Below are 24,585 nucleotides of genomic sequence, written 5' to 3' on the forward strand. Positions count from 1 at the left end.
TCTTCCCCGATTACGTTGTTGAATGTGATTCCCAGAGTTGCCGTTTACAGACGGTGGCAGCACTACAAAGTGGCTAATTTATGTCGATGTCGGTATTTCAATTAGCGAGCCACCCATTCCCGTGGAATCTGTAATGTTACATTTTAATGTTATTATCACTTCAAGGCAATAAAATGTGGCTATGATTCTGATTCAATGCAATTGATTTGCATGAATAGACAGATTCTCTCTAAATGATTTCTACTTCTTTTCTACCCATGATATCGTATGAGTAACGAAATCGAGACTGCGTTTCTCAAATGTATCACTTACGGGAAATATCGCATGTCTACTTTACCGACGACTGCTGATGAAAGAAGTTACCCAATATTAACACCGACGTAAGATATGCGCTGTTACCGAATTAAACATGAAAACATAAATATTGACGTGATATATATAGTATTGAATAGAAGGATTGAAGGGAGACTTGAAAAATTTCTACACATTTACTACACGTTTTACTTATTTTTGCATACTTACTCTTTCTCCCTACAATATCAATCATCCTTAACATTTATGGAACAGGGATCATCCAAAATTGTATTCATAGAAGAAAAAACTGGGCCTGGAAAGAAATACGAATCATATTAGATCAAACGTTTTAAACAACCTTCGATACTGCCCACATTTTACTTACTCACGGGTACCACACTCCCTTAGAGGATTAATCTTCCAGGGCTGATCTTTCTTCTTTCCTAGAGTACACATGGTCCTTTACACTCGTCCTACCGATTCCCAGTATAGATGAAAGTCGAGTCAGATTCCAAATCTAGAGAGAAACAGAAACAATGTTTCATTTAAATGGAAAGGATGATTCAATACTGTATTCACGAGAGAAAAAAGAATCAGTCCCCGCAAAAATGACGATACCACTTACTTTTAAACGTTACTACATACGAATGGACATTAAATACTTCTCAACCCGAGGACTGATCCTTCTTGCCCCCTGGAATACCTATCCCCTGCACTTATCGTGCCAAGTCTCAGCGTCGGTGGAAGTCGAGAGTGTTAATCTCCGGCAGTGAAGGAGAAACAGGAACGTGTCGGTCCGTTAAGAATCATCGAAAGGGAAAGGGACGGTTTCACGCGGCCACAAAAGCGCGCGAGTTTCTCCCGCGGCGATCTTTTCGTCGTAGGCGAAGGGAGGTCTCTCACTTTCAGCCTCGGTCGAAGTCGCGTGCGGCAACGAGCCAGTTGCGTAACAACACGACCGGCTCGTCCAATGGACAAGCACGTAAGTCGTTCGCGAGTCAAGTGGCCGGCTGGGCACGGCCGAAGTGGGTCGATAGTGCGGAACTTAACCGTGGACGAATTAACCAAGAAGGCGCGATCTTCCGACACGCTCCACCGACTTCCATTACGGAAACCTTCGCCGGAACTAACAAAGTTAATCGAAGGTCACGATACCGGGACGGTTTAATCGTACGTTAATTAATCCTTGGGGGGGACTTTCCCTCGAGGATTCTACTTTGACGCGCCCTCAGAATTTTTCCATCGTTGGGAAGTTTCCTCCGCGGAGCGCTCTACGCGAATATGAAATCGAGTAGTTCACCAATGCATCCACGTGGTTGCTTAACGAAGGCGCAATCAAGGTAATTGAATGTTGCTGGATCGTTGCTAAAGTTTCCGGTAGCTCGTTCCAACTTCCAAAGAATGGGTTCCGATGTTCATAATAATAATATACAATGATACACACTTTTTCGATTGTTAACAAAAAAATAGCACACCAAACGACCAGGTCAAAAATATCACATTGTGAACATTTTTAGGAAGAAAGATATATTGGGTCGTTCGGAAAGTGATTTACAAAATGTAGAATATATAATTTAATAAAATGTTTATACACTCTAAAAAAATCGTGTTTCATTCTCACAAAAAAAAAAAAAAAAAACGAAATGACTTTCCGAACGACTCAATATTTGTTGCTCCGGAAAGAAATGATTTTGTCACAACTACGGAACATTTTCTAATGAAAGTTTTCGAGGACGTGAAAGTTCTGATACTCTCTCCGATATTGACGACTTCTACCGACGAACTCTGTTGGCCAATAAAATTGATATTTAAGAAAACACCTCTGGAAGAATTTAACAAAATTTTTCGAATATTATTTACAATGATACATTTACCGGTGATATTTCCGTTGCATCGAGAACGTGTTGCGGAGATGTTAATAAACACTTTCCACCGGTCTACGTGCTGAAAGAACGACATACCGCAGAACGAAGAATAAGTAAACCGATAGAACACTTTACGATTGGTTACGGACTGGAATTTCAGCCTTCTGGTTTCAAATCGATACCGATACTCGTGGTCGGGATTGTTCGAAAAAAATTTCAACACAGAGAAATTCGAACTAATTGCGCCTACGTTTTCACCGATGCCGCGCGCAGACCCTCGTTTAAACCTGTCTCGGGGAATTTCCACTGGCCCAGGTCGGGGGCTTGCGAAGTTCCCGGAGAAAATAGAAGTGGGTTGAGAAGCAACGAGCTGTCGGGCGCCACGTCGGTGCAAATTACGAGGATACGTGGACGCGAGGGGTGATCAAGAGCATCGATTTGGCAGGGGCGTGTTGGCAGCGAGCGAACTGGGTCGCGGCTGCACCGTGCGATCTCGCGTCGTCGATAAAGCCATCTCTCGGCCGTGCACGCGTGACCAACCATCCCTACTGGAGAAACTTCCGTGCAGGAATCGCGGACGATCGTTTAGGTCGCGAAACGATTAGATTCTCGATCGACCACCGACCGGGAAAAATTAATCACCCGGCCCACCGATGGAAAGCGTCCGCTCGATCGTGACACGGCGAAGGTTTCCGCAACCTTGCCAATTTAAATCGCGAACTATCTGCGCGGGATCGATCTCTGCAAAACTCGACTAGTCAAGTTCAAACGACGACTTTTCACGGGGAGATTTTTAGGAGAAAATCTCGATTCTTGTAAAGACAGGAGCGATGGATAAAAGTAAATCGGGCGAGTATCGTTCGCACAAGAATAAATAAACGATCGAGGAGAGGATGCAACAAGTTGAGAATTTGAGTTATCTTTTTTTTTTCATTTTTGGAAAAATTCAATTTCTATCGGGAGAGAATTTTTTTTAAATATCAGGTGGTGAACACGGTTGCAGTCGATGAGTTCCTATTGATTCGAATAGATGAAAGGAAAGAAAAAATTGAGGACGAGATGCACATGAGATCTGGAGACTAGCCTAACTTCTCGAGTTCATGTTTTAACTTTTTATTCTAAGGATGAAATTACCTCTAGATACCTAATTGGGTAAAAATTGTTACGAACAGTGGTATTCGTCCCATTGATTTTTATATATAAAAGTAAATAAAGAATTGAAAATCTGGACTCTCTGAATTGCCAAATTTGGCAGTCTGCCTTCTATTTTCGCTTTTACCAAAAACTCCAATTCTTCCGGAGGTACGACAGAATTACTCGTGGATACCAAACCGGGCAACTATCGACAAAGTTGTACCGTACGAATAATAGTAAATAAAAAATCGAGGACGGTACGGCCGCCCCATCGAAGAGTGGGCGACGCGGAATTGTTTTTGGCGTCGCAGGCCGTCACGGAACGCTTAACGATCCAGAACTCGTGGAACGTTGAGGGTCGTGGTCGGTGGGACGGGAGGTGCCGCGCTCGGAAAATGAAAGTGGAAATTATGCAGTCGCGAGGTCGACGGGGGAATCGTGGAAACCGTGGAAGGTCGGAGCGGACGATTGGTATAATCGGGGCGAAAATGTAGAAAGAAAGTTTAATGCTCGCGAGAGCATGGCGAAACGGAAAGAAATTTTCTTTACATCGCTAAATTTATATTTCGTACAAAAATACATACTCTGCTATATCGGGTAGAAAAAACAATTGAGATAAGCGAGCTGTTTACGGGCGGAGGTCACCAAAGGCGGGTTCCAACAATGAGTATCTTTTGCGTGACGCGCGTCGCCGTGTTACGGAGGGAGACAAAGGGGGAGGGCGACGATCCATCTCGGGTTAAAGGGGGGAACAGACCCACCAGGCGTCTTCGGAATCGCAACCGGAAGTCCCTCGTCCGTTGCGATCCAGGGTACGTGAAACGAAGGCGTGTTCCTGCGTGTGGTCATCGACGCGCGTCACGGCAACAACCGACTGATTTTCCGTTCTTCTTCCCTCGTGTAACCTAAAAATTCGCGTCGATCGCCACGGGTCGCTGACCACCGTTCCTTAACGGGTCGGTGACCACCGTCCCGTTTGGTTCGGTGACCACGCGTCCCGTTCGTGTCGGTGACCACGCCCCCAGTTCGGTGCGGCGACCACCGTCCCGTTCGGGACGGTGACCACGCCCTCAGTTCGGTGGGGTGTCCACGCGTCCCGTTCGGTGCGGCGACCACCGTCCCGTTCGTGTCGCTGACCCCGACGACCCGTGGAACCGACTCGAGCGTCTTTTAGTGATAACCGTGGCTACCTGCCCAGTCGTTGCTGTAACCGTTGCTGTAACCGTGGCTGTAGCCGTGGCTGTAGCCGTGATCGTGGTGTACCGGTACGGCCACAGGTACCTTGACCGGGTACGGTACGGGCTTCTCAACCGGATACGGGACTGGTTTCTCGATGTGTACCGGGTACGGTCTGTCTACCGGGACTTTGATTTCGACGGGCACGGGCCTTTCAACCGGATAGGGTACCGGCCTCTCGACCGGGTACGGTTGAGGTACCGGAACCTTCACCGGTACGGGGACCGGCTTCTCAACGGGGACCGGGTACGGTCTGTCTACCGGTACTTTGATGTGCACTGGTACCGGCTTCTCGACTGGAACTGGGTACGGTCTGTCGATGTGCACTGGGTAAGGCTTCGGCACGGGCACGTGAATCGGACGATCCACGGGTACCTTGACATGGACGATCTTCTCCACCGGGTAGGGTATGTGGACCGGAACTTTGACCGGCACTGGGACTGGCTTCTCCACCGGGTACGGTTGCGGCACAGGTACCTGAACCGGGACGTGTATGGTCTTCTCCACAGGGTACGGTTGGGGAACTGGTACTTTGACGGGGTATGGACGATCTACTGGCACATGAACTGGGTAGGGAACCTTCCTCTCCACCGGGTAGGGTTGTGGTACGTGTACCGGCACCTTGACGAGAACCTTAACCGGGTAGGGCTTCTCCACCGGGTAGGGTTGCGGTACCGGGACCTTGACTGGGACCGGGACCGGCTTCTCCACCGGATAGGGCACGTGTTTCTCCACAGGGTACGGTACCGCGACGTTCTTCACAACGGTCACGGTCTTCACGTGCTCCTGGTGACCGTGATCCAGCAGGGGTGCCCCATAACCCCCCGAGATACCCAGACCACCGTAACCGCCGCCCAATTCCAGGCCTCCGTGTCCACCACCGCCGATGTCGTAGCCGCCGTCGTAGCCGTAGCCGTAACCAAGACCCAACAGGCCCCGTTTCTCTTGCTTCTTCGCGGACTTGTCCTCCACCGTTGCTTCCTCCGCCTTCTCGACCTCCGAGGCCCAAATGGACGTGACCAAAAGGGCGATCGCCGTCGCGTAGACCTGGAAACCACATGGACGTCAGTTTCACCGCGGTCTGGAGAACGAAAGTGGTCCCGAGAAACCGGTCGGATACGGATCCCTCGCGATTTCGGGCTAGACGAGAGAGACAACTCGCGTCGATTAGGAAACCGTTCGATTTCTAAGGTTTCAACGATGTTCCACCTTCAAGTCTGACTCGAATCGATTCTCTACGGGGTGTACGAATAATTCACTGACTCCTAGCGGATAAATCGACAAGTGTTTCCACGGTGGGTGTCCCGTTACAGTAAACTTAAGCTCGCGGTACACTCCCATCGTGGATATTTCTTCACTAAACGCGTATGTCTCTCTTAGTCTATCCCGATTTCTCGTGTCACTCGATCCTCGTAACCGATTCCTTGGCACCCGGCGGTGTTTACGAACACGACGGTGTTCGGGTTGTACGGTATACGACGTACCAGGACTCTCATTTTTGCTCTCGAGATATTCCAGGTGCGTCCAGAAGTGAACTGGATGCTGATTGCCGACGGTTCGTCGCCTTATATACGCGGCATGCTTTCGCCTTCGCCACCCGGGCCCAACTCACGTACCCCCCACGTTACACCTCTTTGTTCGCGTGGAACGACCACGACGATCGGCCACCACTCCCCTTTGGAGCAACCACGGCTCGCCTCCCCACGCCTCTCGAAAACCGTCCCTCTCCAACGGCCGACGGTTTCGTTTTCTTCTTCCTACGGCGGGATCCCCACTGTGTTCCGCCTCGAGGTCCGCTGTTATGCGGATACCGTCGATGCCCTGATGCATGAGTCGTTTCGCGCGACGGACGCTCGTAGTTCTGCTTGACCCCGTTTTTACTTTTCGTGGCCGATGGACCTGTTTCGCATCGTGCTCACCGATACGGATTCACCGGGACAATGAAAAACACTGTTTCTGGTTTACCTTAGAAAATTTTTCTGTTTCTGGCGTGGACACGATTCTAACGGTATTTTTGTTTTTGTTTTTTTTTTTCCCCTTGTAGGTACGATACGATCTTCGCGTTGATTCTTGAAATGTATTTATTTGGCAGTTTAACACAGAAAACATTGCTCCGATTTCGGTTACCAGTATTTTTTTTCTATTTCTGTCAGTACGATACAATCTTCGCGTTGCTTCTTGAAATGTATTTATTTGGCAGTTTAGCACAGAAAACATTGCTCCGCTTTGAAATTGAAAGCTTTCGGATACCAGTATTTTTTTTCTATTTCTGTCAGTACGATACAATCTTCGTGTTGCTTCTTGTATTTGACAGCTAACGGAAAAACACTGGTGGTGTGAAACCGAAATTTATCGGTGCGAACGTAATTCGTCCGTGTGATGTAATCTGTGTATTATTACTAGAAATATATATTTCTTTTTTAATTTAAAGTAGGAAATAAAATACACAACAAACTAGAGAAACTAAACGCAACCAGTGTAGGTAATATATGTAGATAAAAATTTGTAAATATTGTACAAAAGAAATGGGTCGTTAAAAACTCTAACGAGACTACTTGCCCGGTAATAATACCGGTAGTTCCGTAAACCGGAATTCCATCTATCGGTATATTCAATGTACTCGTTACTGAAAAGGTTTTCCAAACGAAACCGGAAAAATCAGTATAAATAACGATGTTTTACTTTTCGATATAAATCGCAGATTCGCGGCACGATTTCATTCCGTAAACAGATGGATAACGGGCAAGGAAAATGAATGTTAAAAATATGTTATTTCGCGTGGAATTTTTCAGCACGAAAGAAAAAATTAATCTCGATTGTGTATATTTTATTTTTAGTATCTTCCCGCCTAAACCCACGTGGTTCCGCATTCTACCCATTGCGTAGAAATTGAAATTTTTGTTCCCCGTTAAATTATGATTTTCGATGATCGACAAATATTTCTGTGAACTCGCGTGGACCGAGGTGGAATTTTGAATCTCATTATAGATAATTAGACTGCGGATTTTATTCATTAATACCGTATATCGATACGAAAAACGTATACTAAACGTATGCAGAATACACGTGTGTCAAGCGAAATGAAATATTTATACGTATACCTGAAATGCAGACGAAATTTATTAAAATATCTCTGGAATGAGGCCTACAACAAGAGACCTTGAAACGTCAATAAATTAGTTAGCAAATAATAAATAATACAATACAGGGAACCTGAAAGACAACGTTTCTCCTTGAGGATACCTAATAGCCAAGAAATCTAAAATTCAAGCGTGTCTCGGCACACGTCCTGTACGGCTTGAATTAAATTAAAACACCCCTTCCTGTCTTAATACAATTTAAGCTTTTCCTTCGAGTTCTCAATTTCAAACCGTTAAGTTTATTTGCTCCGCAAGTATTCAATTTTCTTCTACTCTACCACCGTTCAAAAGTTTCTACAGTACACTTGAATTTTCATAAAAATAAAATATGTTTTCAATACACTTGTCTCTTTAAAAATTTCAAGAGTAAAGCGTAATCTATACAATAAATTAATATCGGGATAGTATTTTCGGTAAAGTGTTGATACAAAAAATGAGGTGTTCGAAATTTTCAAGGAGCGAGAATACGAGTTCCAGAAAATTGTCTGACGCTCACCAACGACAAAAGGTAACGGTTCGAGTCGTCGAAGAGAAAATTCTCGACGCGTATGACGCAACAGCCCGAAAATCGTGGCGACAGAAATTCTCTCGAGGCGGATCGCATTAACTCGCCCTGGACTCTCCATCTCCGGCAGCTTCGCACGCTCTTCCGACGATGCGCGCAATTTGCATTCCACCGCGACAACGCGTGAAATATCTCTCTTAATTACGATTCCCTCCGCGCGGCCCCGTTTCTCGCTCGACCCGAGTTCTTCGTCGTCGATCATCGCCAAGCGGGAACGATTACGCGCGAAAGGGAAAGGTCCTCCATCTTTCGAAAGCGAACATCTACGAGCGGGCCGAACCTCATCCGAAATTTTCACAACCGGTCCAGCCACGAGGTATACTTTTCATCCGGCCAAAGACTCCTGGAAATCTCCGAGCCAATGTTCCTCGAAGACGGAAGCACAACCTTTGACCCCTTGGGATCCAAAGGGGAGCATGAAAAATATTAGAATCGAAACTCCTATTTCGAAATTCTCGTAGGAGACTTCGAAACAATATCTTCCAAATCAGGAGATCTGTAAAGTATCCCCAGATCCCAAGGGGGATACTTTAGGGCCTAAGGAGGGGGCACGAAAGGAAAATTTCAATACCAAAGTGCCCCCCCCCCCCCCTTTCGAAATTTCACAAATTCTACGATTCTTCTATGGTACTCTTTCTAAAATACACGGTGAATATTTCTGTACCGGTGTCTTCCAAATATTAGGATCTTTGAATAATCCTCTGCACTCGGTGGATGCAATTTTTGCATCTTCGTATCGAAGATGCAATTTTTACATCTTCGTATTAAAGATGCAATTGTTACATCTTTGTATTGAAGATGCAATTTTTACATCTTCGTATTAAAGATGCAATTTTTGCATCTTCGTATTAAAAATGTAATTTTCGTATCTTCGATAAGAAGAATTCTTTCTCCAGGGACTCTGAGCGGAGAGACACTTTCGTTTAAAGGGGAGCCATCGAGCGGAAAGTTTAGTTTAGACCGATTTAAAGACTCCGAGAGAGTCTTTCCTCGTCGAGCGATCGAAACGGTGCAACGAGAAGAATCCGATCCTCTTCTTCCCTTTCTCTGGCGCCGGCCGGTCGGCCGGTCGGCCGGCCGGCGTGTCCCGTTCTCGTCCTTCTCCTCGAGGCAACCTCGACGGTTACGTGTGCACGTAGCGTAAGACTCTCTCGTAGGATTTATCTGCCCGCCAATCTCGTGGGTGCAACCATTTGCTCCCTTTCATGAGACACGCGGAGTTCCTGCGTCACGATTTACCTCGTATACGCCCCGCCCGGCTCGGTTCCGTTTTCTTCCACGCGTACGACGCCTACTTAGACCGGAATCCAACGGTGCTTGGAAATATTCGAACGACGAATTGCCTTTTCGGGCCCTTGGAACGAGGTTACGTAACAGGTGCATCGCGAATGCGTGTTATGCGCGTGCACCGCTATCGAAAGAGGTCGGTGGCATCCGTGCACTTTCTCGTGCCGGTTATCCGAGGCAATTTTAAACGCGAGTTTCCACGTACTACGCTACGTACATTAGTTTCAGAATTTGAACATTGTAGTAACGGTACATGAATTATCAACCGAGCGTAAAACACTCGCTCGATTTCCTCGATGTTGCAATTGTTAATTACACTCTCCTTGCTGTTGTATATTAATCTTGTACCATTACGGAGGACCCAGAAATAATTATACCGATTAAATTAAGTTTCTTTTTCTTAATCCAATATTAAAGAAACCTGGAACTTGGGTGTATAAAATTCCTGTTGAATTTCCTTCGCGCGTTGTTCACTCTCCTCGTATTCGCATTCGTTGAAAAGGATGTCAACGAAAACCTCCACGAGACCAACGATGAAAGATGCGCTTTGGGTGAGATTCGAAGTCGATTTCAGTTGAATGTTACCTAACGATCGAAAAATCGTGTACCCTTCGCGGTTTCGTAACCGCGCGAAGGGATCGTGGATAAATTGATTCGAGAAAACCAATCCGAACGCGGATCCATGAATCACGAGAGCCACGCCATTCACAGAGAAGGTCTCACCTTGGTTCCAATAATTGTCAACGGTGTTTTCCTTTCCTTGAATATCGATGAATGTACCACGAGAGTCACTCCGTCACGGATTCCATCGGTTTTCGCGCGATTCGTAAATCCTCGCGCGACCACGTGGGCAGACTTCAAAGGTCACGCGATAAAAATTACCCGCGCGAGCATTCTCTCGCTACGTAATAGCTTTTTTTTTCTACCGTTTCAAATTTCATCTTCGTTGGACACGAACGTGAATCGTTTCAATCGAACGAACTCGGTTCGTTTCTTACTTCATCGGAACGATGAATCATCGAAAATCGGTCGCACGAAATTTTTCCCCGGCTGATTCGCGGAGAATGAATTTTCAGCTTGGAGGAGGGTAAAGAGAAAACTCGCGTCGGATTAAAAAGAGGAAAGATTGTTACCGAGCACGTGACAGAAATATCGGTATTTTTAATGAGTGTACGGAGAGTATACAGGGTCGCAATTACCATCGTTTCACCGTGCTTTGCTTTTATCCGATCGTTCGAGTCGTTTGAAAAGTTTACATGCCGGTAAAAGTGTTCGTTATATTCTTCTGCATATATGAATTACGAGTACTCGCGTAGCAGTTCGCGTACCATAATTTGTAGAAGCCCGATGATAGAAATCTAACTCCATTGAACGGAACTGGCGCTACCGTGGAAACGAAACCAAGAATATGTCGAGCACGAAGGCGAAGTGTTCGTTTCAATGTCTGCCGGAACCAGTTTGCTGGAAGGAAAAAAAAATCTCTCGTTTTATATAAAAAGAAAAGTATGTTACACGGTGTTTCGGAAGACGTAGGCACAATTTCGAAGTAGGAAAGTGATCTACAAAAAGAATCTGGAATCGTGGTTGTTTTCAACGATTGTATAATCCTCGTTTCGGAGCGTGGCGGCGCGATCGACTGCGCTCGGTTGCGATTAATAACGCTACGTATCTCGTGTATGTTACCTATTCGCGAACAGTTTCGTAATGCTCAATGTCAAGTCTCTCGGATATAACGATATCGAAAATGTGGCATGTAGATTACAAATAAGATAAATACTTTTTTACCACTTATCAGAACTGTATTAAAAATTCTACACCGCGTAAAGGGTGTCCAAAATAGCCTGCCACCTTATAAATTCTCATTCAAAAATCGCAATATAAATCTTTCGCGGAGCAAAGACCCAAAAAAGATACTCTCGCAACGACCAAGTTCCTCGAGCAAACTGTCGCCATAAATACAACCCCTTTTTATCATTTTCGTTAACAAAGATCGCGATTACCATAAAACACCCGACATCCAGTTCCAGACCTAAGGTGCACAAGTTCGAGCAAGAAAGAAATTTCGCTTCGCGAAAGCGAAGAGTCGGGACCAACCACTCTGTTCGCTAATTATTTAATTCAGGCCCAATTCGGTCCCAAACTGGACAACCGGTAGACCGTCTATCGAGTGTTCGATTCCACGGGCGAAATTAGTCGGCGCGAAAGCGAGCCGAAAATAATTCCGGCCAATAAAATCTCTCTGTAATTACGGAGGTTCGTTATGAAACGATCATCTGGCCGCGACATTCCTCGCTTTCGATCGCGATCGTAAGAATCTTTCGAGTCGCTGTTTCGATGGAAAGCGGACACGCGGAGCTTTATTACGTAAAGGTCGTTCCCAACGAAGAGATCTGGATGAAAACGTTGACGACACACATCCTCGCGGTCATTCTCTTTCTCTTTCTCTGGCTCACGAGGCTCTGGCTCTAGTCGTCGTCCTAACGGGCAGATCGACCTCGTTGACATTGACCTTGAAGAGGTGTCGCGAGTCCAACCTCAAGGTTCGCCGAAAAAAAAAAAGAAAAAAGTTCCCAGGGTGGAACGCTCCAGCGATTAATCGTGTCTCCAGGCGTGTCTCTGTTCATTGTTCGAAGACGGTTGATCGAAAATAGATGTCCTACCGGTGACGGGACTCATTACGGACGAGAAATAGGTCTAATACGCTTTCTCTTGTGTTTCGTAGGAATTTCGTGGCTGGAGTTCTACAGTTCCAGCTTTATCGAGCGATATGCCAAGCGGCTGGACAGAGGAACGTGGACGATCCTAGGAGACCACTGCACAGATGCGACTTCTACAGGAGTCCGGAAGCTGGCAAGGTTTTGGGGTGAGTGATCGTTGAACTGCTATGAAAAAATATTAATCGTAATTGTGAGATTATTGGGAACTTTGTCGAGACTTTTCGGAGCACGGTGCATTTAAAATTATTATACGATAAATTCCTCTTTGGAAACCTTGAGCACAGGGTAGTACAAGTGTTCTTGGATCAAGTATGACAAGGTAGACCATGTCAAAAAATCTAACCATCTAAAAACTATTTTTTTTTTAACAAATAAATTCTTTTTCCTCGCGAATAACACAATTTCAAAGGACCTTCGAGACGATTTGTATGTTTTAAAGTCACCTTCAATTTCTATGTGTGTGTACTACCCTTCCACTGATTATGGAGAAATTTAACTCCTTTGCTCTGTATACATCCGTTAGACACTCAGAATAGTAGTATTCATGGTACAAAAATATTGTAGAAAAATATTTTCAGTTAAGTGTGAGCTACGTTATTTCACAATAAGTGGCAATACGTTACAATAACGTAGCCCAGATAGTGTGAGCTACGTTATTTTACAACAAAGAGCCCATTTTCTCCAAGTGTGCATCCGTTGCACATTCAGAAATAACGATTCGAGTGAGCAATTACGCGACAAAATGCACAAGATTTAATACTGACGGTGTAAGCAACTGCTGTGGAAGAAAACTATTTCAAGACCCTCTCGCAAACTTCGTTCCGTAGTTTCGCGTGGAGTAGCGACGTTTTCGATGAATCGTATGATAAATGAATCGAACGAAGGTAATCTTTTCTGTTTTTCTTTCCTCGCGTTCCTCGAAGCAGAGTTAACGGAACGGGGCACGTTTAACACAAGGATACCGCAAAAAGAGCGAGTGCTTTGCAGCATTAAAGTGTCGTAAAGCGTGAACGGGAACGTAACCCCGACTAACAAGATTGACGATGAAACGGCACGAAAGGCGCCACTCGAAAAAGGCAGAAACGATTTCTTCTGGACGATCCGAATCGCCAAATAATCGTACACTCGGCGGCAATATTGTTGGTAGAAAGACCATAACCGAGACGAAGTTTCGAATAATCGATGAGAGAGACCAGATTTGAAAAACGTTCCTCCTACGCGTTAATCGATCGAATTCTAAAGAATCGGATAGACAGGTTTCTATCGTCGGGGAAAAGAAAATAGAATCCTCGTGTCGGAGCAGAGAATGCAAATTTACATTCTTCAGACTCGAAAATAATATTTTTTATCCTTAAAAATATTGTACATGTTTTCGAGGTAGTTTGTATTTTTAGAATTTCTGGACGAAAAAAATGGTCGAAGTTCCCTGTTACGGAATAATTTAATCGACGTCGGTTTTTCTCGTTCCGAGAAAGAGGAAGGTTGAGAAGTGGCTTCGAAGTTGCACGTGAAATCGGTGAAACGATCAAGCCAGATCGAAGATAAGTATTCCATAATTATAGATTCGCATTATGTATTCAAGGTGATAGGCAAATGACAAACACGTCCTGTTGCTTCTATCGCGAATACATTCTCGATAACGCTCGATCCTTTGTCGATGTTTTTCCATAAACTAGTAAAAAGCATTCGCGAAACCTCCTAACCGAAATCGACGTTGTTGTGTCTTCGCCTTGTCGAGGCACACCGTCGACATCCTGACCGGTTTCTCGAAACGTCACCGGTTTAAGTCTCGCGAGGGTTAAGGTTTTAATATTTTAAAAACTCTGATACACGATACTTGGTAAATAAAAATAATTCATTTGGACATTGGTTAGTTCAAGTGACATTAGTTAGTACGTTTTCTACGCTGTGGATATTCGATCGATGGAAATCGTCTAAATGTCTTTTTTTTTTTCTATTTAAAATCCACCAATACTCTTGGTATTAATTATGGTATACATTAACGTTAAAATTGGAATGTTTTTTAAATACCAAGCAAATCAATTATTATACATCGATTCGCGTAAAATACATGGACTTTAAAAAAAAACTCAGTAATTCGTTTCGTACTAATTAATGTTAAAATTGGCCTCCGCTCCAATTTTTTTCGTCTATTCTCAAGTACCAACACACAATCGTGTATCAAATTATTATATCTCAAGGGAGACCCGCAACGAGGGTCGAAAACATTACGTAAAACATGCACGAACTGAGTAATGTCAAGATGAGTTGTTCTGACATTTTGACTAGCTTAAATTCAAGGCTGACCCGGCGAGTTTGCGGCAAACTTTCGGTTTTAACGCCCAGACTGGAACCACGAAAGTTCGAGAATTGCATTCCTCGCGGTGGAAACGGTCCCGAAAATAAATACACGATTTCCTCTGTTAACGTACAAAACAATTGCAGTAATTAATTACATTCGACGTCCGCCACAATGGAACTGGTTTCACTTTTTCTTCCACCGATTGGTCTTAGAGATATCAGAAACATTCAACGAGCCTTAAACTTTTCGTACTATTCGTACCATAAACAAACGTTTCTTGTTGTTTAAATTTCGGAGACAAGGATCGCGGTAGAATTTCTTAAAGAATTAGCGACCGATTGAAATCTACGCTTTCCTAGAAATTAGAATTTCAATATAATTAAATATTGTGTACGAAAGAACTCTCTATTCGCGGAGAATTTCGTAACGTAAATCCGAATGTTCGAAGATCACTGTTTCCGTTACGCAAATATTCTCAGCGTTCGATTATAAATATTCATCGTTGATACAGATGCAGTTCGTTCCCCAGAAGGAAATACACCGTTTAAAGAGCAACGTGAAACCGAAGAGAAATTGTTCTTAGTTATTACAGAAAGAATCCGATGAATAATCGGTGTTTCGCGAACACCGGCAGTCCCCAGATCTCTCGGGTTACGAAACAGCAGAGAAAAAAAATTAATATCGTAGCCGTTTTTGACATTATCGATTAGTTCAATTTCTCCGAGTTATTTTTAGTACACTAGGCGAACTGGAGTCCGAAACGATGATGCAATGGCTCGCATTAATTACGAATGTCGACACAAATTTGTCGTCGGCGTGTCCTGTGAAAAGACACGAAGCGATTGTAATGGAGATGCGAGAAGGATCAAAACTAGACGGTATCCACCTTCTTGAAGTCCTTACACTATACTCTCCGTTGCTTTTAACGAACGTCCTTTTACTATTATTTTTTTATAGTCGTCGTAAAATCGTCGAAAGCGGAGAAGAGAGGCACACCGAGATACTATTTAAAAATCGTAGAATTCTGTTTTCGGGGCCCGTGTATTATGACGTTCTTGCGTCGTCTTTTTAACGAGGAACCCGAGAAAGGTTTTACCGATGCCAATTTTTATCTCGAATTAGCGTACGATTTTATGCGTCGAAGATAATTAATTTCTGTTTTCAATTTAAAATGGACACACGGTGGACCCTATTTTTTCACGGTCGATTGATCCTTCTCGAACTTTTGTTGGTTAATTTTTCGCAGACAACAAGGGAGATGATCACGAAAGGTCAATGGTTGTCTTTTCTTCTTTCTTTCTAGTCGGGAAGAAACGTCGTTAAAATTGTGTAAAATGAATTAAGGACTGTGTCGTTAATTAATTCCTTGTGCGAGGATCCTAAAAGATCGACCGTTGTCTATTTAAAAGTCTCTCTATTCGAAAGAAAGGACGCTAAACCGCTTTTTGCCCAAAACGATGTAAAAAGAAGATAGACCTGTCGTTGACCACACTCGTTAAATAATTCTTCGCGGAAAAAGAAACCAGAAAATCAACGGTTGCCTATGTTGTGTTTCTAATCAATGGAAAGAACGCTAAACCGATTGTTACGTAAAATAGTGCGAAAGAGAAGCACTGGAACTGTCGTCGATCACAAAATATGTTAAATTTGCACACTGTTTGTCGAAAGAGACCTCGATGCGTGGGGCCCCAAGGAAATCGAGATACACGTCAACGCGCGTAACGCAACGACCATCGTTCGTAAATCAATTCGCGATTTGCAACGGGCAATCCGTGGGCGTTCAACAGAAGAATATCCCGCGACTCTCATGAATTTTTTATTCGCGTCGTCGACGGAGAGTTTCGTTCGCTGACGTCTGGTTATACAGGCTGGCGCAAAACTCGGCCCCCAATTTCGAAGAAAAAAGACAATTTTGGAAAAAAAAAAGACAATTTCGAAAGAAAAAGACAATTTTCTCCTTGGAAGAATATTTGAGCAGATACCTGGAAGAAGTGCGCGAAAAAATTTTGATCGTTCAATTAGTATTTAAAAGAGTGTCCTGAAGAATGATTTTTGTATTTGTAGTTAATAAATTCTCATTATTGGATTATTATTTATTTTTGTAAGTGGAGCGAGAGTGTCTGAAAGTGTTCCTAAAAGAATAAGAAATTTCCAAACGTCTCGAGAAGATATGAAAATTTAAAAAAACAACACGGATCACACAATCGTCGAAACCAAACGAGGAGCCGATTTTTGTACCGTCCTGTGCACGCCCCACTGAACTTCGTGTCGAGTATTTTCTTTATCCCCTGGAATTTAAAAAAAAAAAAGTATGCTATAATAAAAATTGCAGCCATGTGGTAACACATACCCCCGAGAAAGTTTCGCCATTGCGGCAATCGGACGTTAAGAAACGCGAATGATCCACCGTCGATTTAGTCGATAACATCGAACGAAAAATCGGACCAATCGTCGCTAAAATGCGTTCGTCGAGTGGACGAAACACGTTTAAAAGCTTCGTTCCCTCTCGAACCGCGAGATTTTTTCTTTTCTTTCATCTTTGAGAATATTAACGATTCTTCGTTGAGAATATTATATCGTCCACACTGATAACCAAAGACTGATTTTGGGAAATAAAATCTACCCGATTTCTAAACAGTTTGGAATAACAATTTTTATTCGACGATAAGAAAAGGAAAGCAGCGTTATCTGGGTTAAATACGAAGCGAATAGGTTTGATTTAAACCCATGGTTAGAATAGAACCGAGTACGATGTCAATGATATCTCCATCGGCGTAGCGTGGAGCGCGTCGTTAGAGAATCGAGAGACGGATTGGCAGAGAAATTGCGGAACCGAATAAAGGTTTCCCTCTCGTTGACCCAGATAACGTCGACTACCGGAGATTGTCAAGGGAGGCGATCGTATCGCTTCGAGATCGATATAATGCGTCCCGTAGCCCGAGTTCTCTCGAGTCAATCGTGTGCACGATATTTTCAATCGGCCACGGGCATCGTTTGACTCGCATTCAACGAGATCTACGTACCACGTACGAAGGATCATTCTTTCTCGATTATATCCACGAGTCGTCCCGTTCCTCGACGGACCTTGGACCCCCGTCCCCTTTTGTTCACTTCGAAGCTCCATTTTCACTCGAAACGCGACCACCGTTTTTCGAACGTTCGTTAGAATCTCGTGACTTTCGCGATTATTGCAACCAACGGTTATCGACGTCTCGTTCGCTCTACGAATAGGGAAGATTCGAAACGCAGGGACGAGAGTGTATAGGCTTCGTGCACAGCTTTGATATTTCTCCGGAGAGAGGACGGATGGATTGAAATACTCGAAAGAAATTGAATTAAGCAACGGAGAAATATTTGAAAAATTGCATCGTTGGTTCGATGCAAGAAAATTGGTAACTTAAATTGGACCGTGTCTATTTTTCCGTGTTCTAGGTAAGAATTTTTATTCAATGTACACTGTACGGTATAAATGATCTTTTCACTATACTCTGTACACCCTCTATGTACACTAGACTACTCGAAAATTAAAGAATACATAGAAATTTTGTATTTCAACTCACTAGAAGAGGAGTTCTCGTTTCGTCCGTGGAAACTTCGAAAAAATTGGTGATTGTACTTGAAAATTTTCATGCGTTCCGTTGAAGTATAGATGAACACGCGTGAAAAGTTTGAAGTCGATGCGTTCGGTAGTTTTCTCTAAAAACAATTTATAAAATATCGCACGCAACGATATATGCTTCCATCTTTTTCTGCCCTGAAGACCGACAGAGAAATCACCAAGTGCGAACAACTAAAGGCGATGCAGTTGTCAGAGTGCAGAGCACCGTGATAATAAATCACTGGTATCGCACGCGAGGATCCGGCGTAAATTCCTAAAGCGTAGAAATCACCTATCTCGATGTGTGTACGATACGCGTACGTTCGCGCGATTATGAAATTTTACTGGTGAAACGGTTGAGCGAGAGTGTCGGAATTTTCGTTGGAAACGGGACTTTTTTAGATCGAGTTTCTTGTCTTCTTTTTTTTACGACGTTGCTTAACGCGGTTGTCGCGCGTCGTTGATAAGGGTGAACTTGAGATGAAATTGTACGAAATATCAGGGAAAAAACGTGAGAATAGTTTTCATTAAATTTTTTTTTTTTAATATATTATTGAAACCGCAGGGTCGATTACTGTAAAAATAAGATGAAGTAAAATAAAATAGTAGGAGACGTTCAAAAGTACGATTGTAATAAATCTCGTTGGTTACCGAAATCTATCCATACAGTAGGAATTTTATAGCGATTAAGCAACACCTGTTCTCTCGCTACAAATCATAAATTCCTTCCAATAAACGCGAAATACATTAACAAAATTAGTAATGGTTCCACGAATTTGGCATCGAGAACGAATATAATAAAATGTAGAAGCAATACAGGAAGAGAGACGTAAACGAATGAATGAATGAATGCGTGTACGAATAAATTAATCGTTAATTATTTAAAATAGCCGAGAGGACGGAACGTTCGAACGAGTTTAACGAGCTCGATGAGAAGTTCAAGATGTTGCATAAATTATTGGCTATGTAATACATATTCACGTTGTTGGATCGATGATTGAAAGGTCAGCAATCGAAGCGACGAATTCTAAATGTAGCAGACGAAACTAATTAATTTCAGACAGCAAGAGGCACAAAGACAGCTAATTATTTTCACAATGACTAACTATTTTCTAGAATAGTTTCTTTTAAAGAATAGTTTCTTTTAACTGATACATTTCTCGAGTCTTTTTTTTATCCATCGTGTCTTCGTGATATAACGTTTTCCGATAATTGAAACTATTACAATAAATTCTACTGGATGCACCTTGCACTTTTGTTGCATTCGAAAATTAATTAGAGACATTTTTTACCCAAAGATTCCGAGTTTATAGAAGAACGCTTTAAAATTAACCAATGAATAAAGAATCTCTTATCGACCCTACGATCGATGATAAAACTTTCCCTCTTAATCGACACACGGAATAACAAATTAACTCGAAAACGATTTCCACCGCGTTCGAATTGATTTCGCCACGTTAACGAGGGAAATCAATTTTCGCTTTCGGTTCGCGAGTAGAAATCGAAGTCGTTTCTGCGAATGACTACAAGCGAATACAAACGACTTCAAATTCAGCACGAACTCTGGAACCGATAAAAATTCCAAACGGCAAAAGATCAATTTGCAAGAAGATCTCTAAATGCCTGGGCTCTAAAAAAAACCACAGATTCTAGAAACATGGACTCTAGTATCATTGACACTCTAGAATCACAGAATCTAGTATCATGGACTCTAGTACTGTTAGCTGTAGTACCATTGGTCTCTTGTGCCATGGATTCTAGTACCATGAACTCTCGTACCATTGGTCTTTTGTGCCATGGATTCTAGTACCATGGACTCTCGTACCATGGACTCTCGTACCATTGGCTCTTGTGTCATGAATTCTAGTACCATGGACTCTCGTGCCATGAATTCTAGTAGTACCGTGGACTCTCGTGCCATGAATTCTAGTACCATGGACTCTCGTGTCATGAATTCTAGTACCATGGACTCTCATGTCATGAATTCTAGTACCATGGACTCTCGTGCCATTAATTCTAGTACCATGGACTCTAGTACCATAAACTCGAGTACCCTAGGCTTTAATGATATAGATTCCACCACCATGGACTTTAGTACCGATAAAAATCCCAAGGAGCCAAAGATTAACAAATTTCATCCCAAAAAGGCTATTATTTCGAAATGCTCGAATTTATTAAAGACACGTAACCAAAAACAGATAAACGATCGTTAAATATGATTACTCGTACCAACCATCAGAACGAAAGTGAATTTTCGCTTTCGATTCTCGAGTAAAAACCAAAGTCGTATCGATTCCTCGGGACCGAAACCACGGGGGTATTCCAGGTTTTCCCAGAAGCGGGACGCGGATCGATAGATCGAAATCTTCGTTGGGCAGGCATCCAACAACTCCCTCCGACTTCCCGTAATCGAAGGCCGATCTCGAGCTCTCTCGATCCGCTGTTTGCGGACGCTGGGTTACGAAAGTGATTGCGCCGCTCGTGTAAAAACGCACATGTGTCGCGTACACGCATGTTACCCAGAAGAAACTCGCGCGGCTTGTTGCGCGTTGCACTTCCGTTTTACGGGCCGTGTAACTTTACTCGCTGTAACGCAGGGCAATGGTAGGGGGTAAAGGGGGAGGGGACAACCAAACAGGGGAACGAGAAACAGTACATTCGACGAAACACGGTGTACTCCTCGATACGATTTCAACTTCCTAGAACGCGAGCCAGTTTGTCAGAGATTCGATTTGCATTCCGTTCTCTTGGTTCAATTTTTTATTCCGTTTCTCGGCCCCCGGCGAGAGTCCATTACGGAGGCAATTCGCGTGTTTAAATATCGGGAATGTTGACTCTCGTTCCTGCCCGCGATGATTGACCCGTTATTATTCACGCGGAAAGAATTTCGGACGGAACAGGTATTTCCGTGTAAATACTATCCCTCGTATAATTGTGATCGTAATACTCTATCTATGATTCCGCGCAACTACAGGAGAAATAAGTTTCTCGAGAGAAACTCGCGCGGGAAGGTTGATCTTTTTTTTGTTTGTTTTTTTTTTTTTTTTTTTGGAGAAAAGAAAGCTTGAAATTCGAAGCAGTGGTTCCTCGAACACTCTTAAAGAAACAAGTTTTGTGAAAAAATAGAGTTCACGGTACCGAGTCCACGATTCTAGAGCCAATAGTGCTAGAGACAATAGTGATAAAGGAGAAAAGAAAGTTTAAAATTCGGAGCAGTGGTCCGTCGAACACTCTTAAAGAAACAAGTTTTGCGAAAAAATAGAGTCCACGGTACCGAGTCCACGTTTCTAGAGCAAATAGTTCTAGAGACAATAGTAACGAATCCAACGCTTCTAGAATGCTCTGATGTTTGAATACCGTTACCGGTAATTTTACGAACACGAATTCTATAATTACTTATCGAAGAAAAAAAAAAGAATGTTCACGCAATAACCGGATACGGTCGATCGTTCGGATACGAAGCGACATTTCGACGCCCCTGTTCGAACAATCGATGCATAGATCCCCGGGGATTCCGCAGCCCGGTATCTGATCAACATTTAATGGCCGAGATTAGCTCGAAATCGACGGAGATTCATGCAAATCGAGGGTCCGTCCTTGAATACGGTGGATCGATCGCGGCGGACGTGTTTCGAAAGTCCCTCGACGGAATTAAGCAAAACATTTTGCAACACGAGGAAATTCTCGCCACTTTTCCAATAATAATGATAATAATAATAATAATGGAAACAATCGCCGCGAACTATTTGCCGCGTTGGGATCCCATTGTGGGCCTGTCAAGGTCTCGATCGGTTAACGAGCAAATAACACCTGGGGTACGAGGGGTGTTGAGAGGCGCCTATCGTGCTAAACCGTACCCCTTTCGACCAAATGACACGCGTTTCCCACACTAGACACAGAGAGGACGGGAGCTTCGTAACGTGGCAGAGATTTAACCCTTAAAACGTAGATCTACACACGGGGACGCGTTCGTGACCAGGTGCTACGTACAGACGAATGTAAATCACTCGACACGGATTTTGCTAAGAAACTCTGGCCGACTCGTGATTCGTCGAGAGAGACAATGGAACGAGCCCCGACGCGTCGACCGCGCTAAGTTGGGTAAGATGGAAGCGAGTTTCGTGGTAAATTGAAAATGTGTGGGAAGGAAATGCTTCGACTATGATTCCTCGAATAACGATCATTTTTCCACGTTCCGTAAATGCGTTAATCACACCCGTCTTTCGTAACTTTGTAAGGGGACCCGGGGTTGAAACGTACAATTAAAAGTTGATACATACACTGTATTGAAGACAGATAAAGTAGCGTAACGAAGCATTGCGCTGTTCGCACAATGTTGAAAAATCATAGAACTCTAGAAGCATGGACTCTCTGAAACCGTGTACTCTAAAAGCATGGATGCTAGATACATGGACCCTCTAGAACCGTAGACCCTAGAAGCATGGACTCTCTGTAGCTGTGTACTCTAGAAGTACGAACTTCAAAACTATAGGCTCTAGAAGTACGTACTTCGAAACTATAGACTCTAGAACTATGAACTCTAGAATTATAGACTCTAGAAGTGTAGTCTGTAGATGCATGGACTCTAGAACGTTGAACTCTAAAACTATTAACTATGGAATCATGGATTCTACAATCATAGGCTCTAAAACCATGGACTCCAGAAGTATGGACCCTGGATACATGGATTCTCTAAAAGCATAGGCTCTAGAAGCATGGGCTCTCTATAGCTATGTACCCTAGAAGTATGAAATACAAAACTATAGACTCTAGAGGTATGAATTTCAAAACTAGGAACCCTAGAACTATGGACTCTAAAACTATAGACTTTAGAAGTGTAGTCTGTAGATGCATGGACTCCAGAACGTTGAACTCTGAAACCATGGACTCTAGAACGACTTTAGAGCCGGAAAAAGTCCCAAGCGGACAAGGACGAACGATTTCATCGTCATTTGTGCTCCGTGTCCGGTCGTAAGATGCCTTCGTCGCGACGATCGACTTTCCCATACGTAGATAGGGTCGGTGGAAGCACTGCAACGCGCTTAAGTACGCAGAATCGGGCAGCCAGCATCCCGCGTTGCGAAATATCGACGCTCGGAGCAGGAAAGTGGCGATTTCGCCGACACCGGAAATTGTGAGATCGATATAAGTTACACCGAGGGCATACCGAAATGTTTTTGTCCGTCAAGTCGATTCCCACGAGAGACGAGGACTCGCTTCTCGGGAGCAGGTAGGAACCGGAAGCGACCGGTGCTCGAACAACTGTCCCGGAATCACTTTCCAAAAAATTTGCTCGTTGCGTCACGTTTAATTCCCTGGACACTCACTTTTCACTTTCGTCGAATCTTTCACTCGACAACCCCTTTTATTCATTCGAGAGCAATTTTTTTACCATAGATATTTAATACACTGTCGTGTAACTTTAGAAATAAATACATTATACACCTATTCAGTAGTATTTTCTTTCTTCTACTTCACCTCTTTCTCGACTATTCGATTAATACTTATTTTATACTCTTTACATATAAAATTATGTGTATATATAAATGCATTTAGTATTTTCATTGCACACTTTGAACTTGCAACATTTACTTTTAAAGAAATATGGAAGTGACTAAGAAATACAGGGCCCTTTAAATGTGTACCGACTCGAATGTCCTTTTTGACTCAATTTCAAAAATACTTAACCTTGTCAAGTATTTATTTTATGTCTTACGTTGGATAATATTCCGTGAAATATATTTTGACCATCTTCTCCGATATATTCATGTCCTTGCATTAACTAGTCCATTCAGTATCGTCGATGTGTGTCGACATCCGAGTCAAACATTATATAAAGCTGCCATACCTTACACAACTCTACGAGCAAATTTCACCCAACATGATTGAAAACAAACGTCCACTCGCGATCAAGGAATCAGCAGCTCGATCGGCCCCACTCGATTAATTTCGATCGCGGAAAGAGTAGATCACGAGTGAACGTCAACAGGTCGTCGACACGATAAACCGATCGACGACCATCCTCGTATAATCCATCGTCGGAGAACCGATTGAAAAGGGCCGATCTCGAGGATTTAACACGACGATGTGTCGAACATTTAAATACAATGATCACCGAATGGTAGCGAACTGCTAGCTGATCGTTGGACGAGATCCCTCGACTGTGAACCAGTGTCGTTGAAACGATCTCCGAGCTCTCGAGCTTTAAAAGCTCGAGGTTGAAGCCGTAAAACGAGTCCTTAAAGTCTTCTTCCGTTTGATTATACACTCAAAGGTTTACAAAATACCCCGAACGCGTGGAACTCGTGTTTTTGACAAGCTGGTAACGAAAAAAAAAGGGTTCGAGTGGCACCAAAGTGTCTAATCGAAAGAGGTCGAGATCCTATCGACGTCAGAAGTAACTTTAGTTACTCGTAAACATTCGAGAAACAAAAGTGTCTAATCAAG

The 24,585-nt window shown here is 43.4% G+C and overlaps 2 protein-coding genes across 3 annotated transcripts in view; one reads left to right on the forward strand and one right to left on the reverse strand.

Moving 5' to 3' along the window:
* Positions 1-24,585, forward strand: part of Ance-3 (angiotensin-converting enzyme Ance-3) — a 67,141-nt gene that overhangs the window by 34,444 nt on the left and 8,112 nt on the right. For both annotated transcript variants that reach the window (XM_076308475.1, XM_076308476.1), the window contains exon 11: positions 12,244-12,384. In XM_076308475.1, coding sequence (XP_076164590.1) covers positions 12,244-12,384 — 141 coding nt within the window. The remainder of the gene's footprint in view (positions 1-12,243; positions 12,385-24,585) is intronic.
* On the reverse strand, positions 3,842-6,891 carry LOC143145290 (uncharacterized). The gene is made up of 2 exons (XM_076308526.1): positions 6,014-6,891; positions 3,842-5,576 (listed from the first exon to the last, which is right to left on the reverse strand). Exons 1-2 carry the CDS (start codon positions 6,023-6,025, stop codon positions 4,464-4,466), a joined length of 1,125 nt encoding a protein of 374 aa, XP_076164641.1. The 5' UTR covers positions 6,026-6,891; the 3' UTR covers positions 3,842-4,463.

The sequence above is a fragment of the Ptiloglossa arizonensis genome, chromosome 4 (assembly GCF_051014685.1).
Source record: "Ptiloglossa arizonensis isolate GNS036 chromosome 4, iyPtiAriz1_principal, whole genome shotgun sequence".
Classification (NCBI taxonomy): Eukaryota; Metazoa; Arthropoda; class Insecta; order Hymenoptera; family Colletidae; genus Ptiloglossa; species Ptiloglossa arizonensis.